The 5,999-nt window shown below is 37.4% G+C and overlaps 1 protein-coding gene across 1 annotated transcript; it reads right to left on the bottom strand.

The window, feature by feature from the left end:
• Positions 1-4,928: 4,928 nt before the first annotated feature.
• BESB_041960 (putative apocytochrome b) lies at positions 4,929-5,477 on the bottom strand (the record flags this gene model as incomplete). Its single annotated transcript, XM_029362704.1, has 2 exons — positions 4,929-5,179; positions 5,441-5,477. 2 exons carry the CDS (start codon positions 5,475-5,477, stop codon positions 4,929-4,931), a joined length of 288 nt encoding a protein of 95 aa, XP_029214651.1.
• Positions 5,478-5,999: the final 522 nt, after the last annotated feature.

Here is a 5,999-nt window from a genome sequence, read left to right as displayed (position 1 = left end):
TAGCAGAGCATAGTTAAGATGATAACTATTGTGGATATAGAACCAATTGAACACCATGTATTAATATAACAAAGATAATCAGGGTAATCTGGTATCCTTCTTGGCATAACGTTGTGTAGTTATATGAAGCGTACATTCCTTAATATCTGGAACAATAGATTATGGTTAGGTAGTGGAACAAGGAGAGCGTCTGTTGTACATCAACACTAGATACTGCTTAATACCACTGTAGAGGTATAGTATATAATCCCTGCCCGGTGCAGTAAAATGTAAACGGCGGCTGTATTATGACGGTCCAAAGGTAGGTAATCCTTGTCGGGTAATTATCGTCGTGCGTGAAAGTTGGTCCGACTCTTCACATGTCGTTTATCTAAAACTTTCTTAAATAGAATTATCTTTGAATATGAGGATCCAGATGGCCCGACGGTTAGACCCTGAGCACCTTTACATCCCTTAAATCATATACAGGATCAAATCTTCCTTGAGCGACTCGACAGGCACTAGAGATAGCGTGAAAGCTCTTTTGATTTCCATGAACGGAGTTACATATTAGATTCTCTTCGCTCCCATGGTATTTAGTAAGTTAACATTGAAACGTATCCAGTGTAAAGTTTGAACGTAATCCAGCTTTACCTTCTATGTTGTTATGTTAACCAAATAAGTTTCATCGTTGTTGATATTTCATTGACATGTTGATAACATAAATACTAACAAACCACCGGTTTTGGATGGGATTACTTTTAACACCGCATAATATGCTAAAAAGTACCATTCAGGTACGATATGAAGCGGAGTTACAAACCGGTTCACTGGTATGGAGTTATCTGGGTGCGATAATTCAATCAAACCAAAAGCCGTTTGTAAGAAAATTAAACCAATTAGATAGGATAGACATTTAGCATCGGTCATTAACATATGAGGATAGAAGGCTACTTTAAGTGCGGAATCAATACCTGCAGGGTTACTAGAACCATTTAAATGTAAATAGAAGATGTGTAATACAATTAGAATGCAACCTACAAAAGGTAATATAAGTGCAATACAAAGAATCGTTTTAATGTTACATCAGATACATAGTATCCACCGAGTAACCAAGGTACTAAATATGGTATTGGAGAAAGGAGATTAGTAATGACTGTAGCACCCAGAAACTCATCTGTCCCCATGGTAGTACATAACCGAGGAAAGCAGTGGCTATAGTAAGTAGATATAAAACTAAACCAGACATCCAAGCAGTAGTTAAATAACTATAGCTGGAGTTATACATACCTCGAGACATGTGTATTAAGATACACAAGAAGACGAAAGAAGCAGTTGTTGCATGCAACATCCTAAATTCCATCCTGCTGCTACCTCTCTAACTAGATGTTGAACACTAGCAAATGCACAAGATGCTTCAGAAGTATATCGGAACGCTAAAGTGATACCTGTAATTATTTGGAGTACAAAGGTAATTGCAACTAAGAAACCAAAGTTATAAGATGAATTTAGATTGAGAGCACACCGATAAAAGACGAGGTGTGCCCGGAATAGACTCATGGAAATTTGGTGTGTTCTCGAAACCATGCTAGCACAATAGAACTTCGTTAAATAACTACATATTAAAATGAGCGCATGTAAACTAGTCTTAAACACACCGCTCGTCACGTAACAAATCTCAAATCGTACTGTAGATTTTATATATGTACCGTAACTATAACCATGGTGACATCCAATGTTCACGCTCATGGATTCAGTGTCCAGGACTACCTGGCGCTTAATAACGATTCCGTCTTCCAGCTTCCAAGCAAACATGATTACCGTGATATTGAAATCCAACACTTTTAGCTGTCTTAAGCAGTCCAGTGGGGTGGTGGTGTACTGCAATCATAAAGAACTTGGTTGTCTGTATCTCATAACCGGAGTCATCTTCAGTATTCTAGGAACTATAATGTCTTTGTTTATTCGATTTGAGTGAACACATAAGATCATCGAATTTAACGGTATGCTCCTGAAAGTAACGGTACAAGCTGTAAACAAAGGACTCCTTAACTTAAACTGAGGAGTCAAGTAGGTACAAACCGTACAAGGATTAATTATGTCCATCTGTGCATCTAAGTTGAGACTATCGGTTATATATTTTAGACGCTAACTTCCCGCTAAACTTTGACTTATTAAACCAGCCTGGGATCATAAAAGTACTATGTATGGTAAGATTGAGCGTGAACATTGGATGTCACCATGGTTATAGTTACGGTACATATATAAAATCTACAGTACGATTTGAGATTTGTTACGTGACGAGCGGTGTGTTTAAGACTAGTTTACATGCGCTCATTTTAATATGTAGTTATTTAACGAAGTTCTATTGTGCTAGCATGGTTTCGAGAACACACCAAATTTCCATGAGTCTATTCCGGGCACACCTCGTCTTTTATCGGTGTGCTCTCAATCTAAATTCATCTTATAACTTTGGTTTCTTAGTTGCAATTACCTTTGTACTCCAAATAATTACAGGTATCACTTTAGCGTTCCGATATACTTCTGAAGCATCTTGTGCATTTGCTAGTGTTCAACATCTAGTTAGAGAGGTAGCAGCAGGATGGGAATTTAGGATGTTGCATGCAACAACTGCTTCTTTCGTCTTCTTGTGTATCTTAATACACATGTCTCGAGGTATGTATAACTCCAGCTATAGTTATTTAACTACTGCTTGGATGTCTGGTTTAGTTTTTATATCTACTTACTATAGCCACTGCTTTCCTCGGTTATGTACTACCATGGGGACAGATGAGTTTCTGGGGTGCTACAGTCATTACTAATCTCCTTTCTCCAATACCATATTTAGTACCTTGGTTACTCGGTGGATACTATGTATCTGATGTAACATTAAAACGATTCTTTGTATTGCACTTTATATTACCTTTTGTAGGTTGCATTCTAATTGTATTACACATCTTCTATTTACATTTAAATGGTTCTAGTAACCCTGCAGGTATTGATTCCGCACTTAAAGTAGCCTTCTATCCTCATATGTTAATGACCGATGCTAAATGTCTATCCTATCTAATTGGTTTAATTTTCTTACAAACGGCTTTTGGTTTGATTGAATTATCGCACCCAGATAACTCCATACCAGTGAACCGGTTTGTAACTCCGCTTCATATCGTACCTGAATGGTACTTTTTAGCATATTATGCGGTGTTAAAAGTAATCCCATCCAAAACCGGTGGTTTGTTAGTATTTATGTTATCAACATGTCAATGAAATATCAACAACGATGAAACTTATTTGGTTAACATAACAACATAGAAGGTAAAGCTGGATTACGTTCAAACTTTACACTGGATACGTTTCAATGTTAACTTACTAAATACCATGGGCGAAGAGAATCTAATATGTAACTCCGTTCATGGAAATCAAAAGAGCTTTCACGCTATCTCTAGTGCCTGTCGAGTCGCTCAAGGAAGATTTGATCCTGTATATGATTTAAGGGATGTAAAGGTGCTCAGGGTCTAACCGTCGGCCATCTGGATCCTCATATTCTAATTCTATTTAAGAAAGTTTTAGATAAACGACATGTGAAGAGTCGGACCAACTTTCACGCACGACGATAATTACCCGACAAGGATTTACCTACCTTTGGACCGTCATAATACAGCCGCCGTTTACATTTTACTGCACCGGGCAGGGATTATATACTATTACAGTGGTATTAGCAGTATCTAGTGTTGATGTACAACAGACGCTCTCCTTGTTCCACTACCTAACCATAATCTATTGTTCCAGATATTAAGGAATGTACGCTTCATATAACTACACAACGTTATGCCAAGAAGGATACCAGATTACCCTGATTATCTTTGTTATATTAATACATGGTGTTCAATTGGTTCTATATCCACAATAGTTATCATCTTAACTATGCTCTGCTAATGCACTTAACATGATGGTCATGAAAAGCACAAGAGAACTTGGATCGGTAAACAAAGACCTTCAAGATCTAAACCAGTAGTCCAACTCGTAGTATATACTCCCCAGAAAAAGGTAGTTTAATCAACCTAGGAATCCCATTTTAGTAAGTGTAACATGGAGTCTAGCTTCAGTTGTTTATCTGATTGGTATTGCATGCCCTGAGTACGTAAGGAAAAGGAAAGGTTAACCGCTTTTAAACACAACAGTTACCGTAGCTGTAGATGAATGCTAAATCTAGAGTATCTCTCCTAAGACACTGCATAACATATGAATGCTCCTTCCGCCATTCGTTGACTGTGTTTACCACGGGGAATTAGAACAGAATACCAAGTTCTTTGCCTGGAGGTTTGTTACGTTCCGTACAGTTGTAGGTAATATGTTAGAGACTTAGACTAGCGTTGGAGCACATTGTTTCATTCGATAGTCCACGCTCAATCTTACCATACATAGTACTTTTATGATCCCAGGCTGGTTTAATAAGTCAAAGTTTAGCCGGGAAGTTAGCGTCTAAAATATATAACCGATAGTCTCAACTTAGATGCACAGATGGACATAATTAATCCTTGTACGGTTTGTACCTACTTGACTCCTCAGTTTAAGCAGAACTGTAGTTTCTCGGGACTAAAGTCAGCATAATCAATAAAAAGGTTTGTTCAGCCACTGGTTCACCATCAACTACCTTGTTTCGACTTCGTACCGACTGTGTTATTGTAGCACATATCAATCCCTTAAATAGGGATATTATTCCCAAACAACCGGATCGTGTTGGCTAGGTGAACTAATCACGTTTCATAAATACAATCAGTGAAAGCTCTTTTGATTTCCATGAACGGAGTTACATATTAGATTCTCTTCGCTCCCATGGTATTTAGTAAGTTAACATTGAAACGTATCCAGTGTAAAGTTTGAACGTAATCCAGCTTTACCTTCTATGTTGTTATGTTAACCAAATAAGTTTCATCGTTGTTGATATTTCATTGACATGTTGATAACATAAATACTAACAAACCACCGGTTTTGGATGGGATTACTTTTAACACCGCATAATATGCTAAAAAGTACCATTCAGGTACGATATGAAGCGGAGTTACAAACCGGTTCACTGGTATGGAGTTATCTGGGTGCGATAATTCAATCAAACCAAAAGCCGTTTGTAAGAAAATTAAACCAATTAGATAATATGGTAGATAGGGAAACAAACTGTCTCCAGACGTTCTTAACCCAGCTCACGTATTACATCTGACGGTGAACTAGCGTTCCTAACTGAATCTTGTTCAATAACAAGGGAGTAATGAGCCGACATGGAGGTGCTGATACAATCCGAGGATTAGAACTCCCAATATTATCTGACCTGTTATCCCCGGCGTACCTTACGACCGTTATATGATTTAGAGATAGAATGTAATGTGGATTAATATCCACATGGTTTCTACAAAGTGTAGATATAAAATAGTGAATGGTTCTGTAAAGATCTTGCATAACATACCTTTAGATTTGCTTAGCATTATAGAGCTTGTAGGCATGTAAGTAACTAAAGAACTATAGATACTTTGAGTGAAGAATACAAGGATAGCTCCAACAATAACATGGCTAAAATGTATACCAGTTAAGATGAAAAGTCCATTACCAAATGCATTATCATTAATATAAAGAGATAGTCCTAAGTATTCCGTACAGACTAACATTAAGAAGGCGACTACCAAAGTGAATGTCATGATATTCGTACAGCTTGTATACAAATGTTGGTTTTTCAAATATACGCTGGATACCACTATACTTAATGCACTTAACATGATGGTCATGAAAAGCACAAGAGAACTTGGATCCGGTAAACAAAGACCTTCAAGATCTAAACCAGTAGTCCAACTCGTAGTATATACTCCCCAGAAAAAGCTGATAAATAATCCTGTCTCAGAGATGATAACTCCAAGTACGATGCTACTGATTAGACTAGCATCTGAGTAGTAGTTTTCTCTCGCTGTTAAGATGAGTGAGAACAAGAATCCATATATTACGCCTAGAACATAACCGATGTGGAATAATCT

This window comes from Besnoitia besnoiti, assembly GCF_002563875.1.
Source record: "Besnoitia besnoiti strain Bb-Ger1 chromosome Unknown contig00201, whole genome shotgun sequence".
NCBI lineage: Eukaryota > Apicomplexa > Conoidasida > Eucoccidiorida > Sarcocystidae > Besnoitia > Besnoitia besnoiti.
The sequence above is the reverse complement of the archived record's forward strand: the minus strand, read 5'-3'. Positions and strand labels throughout refer to the sequence as shown.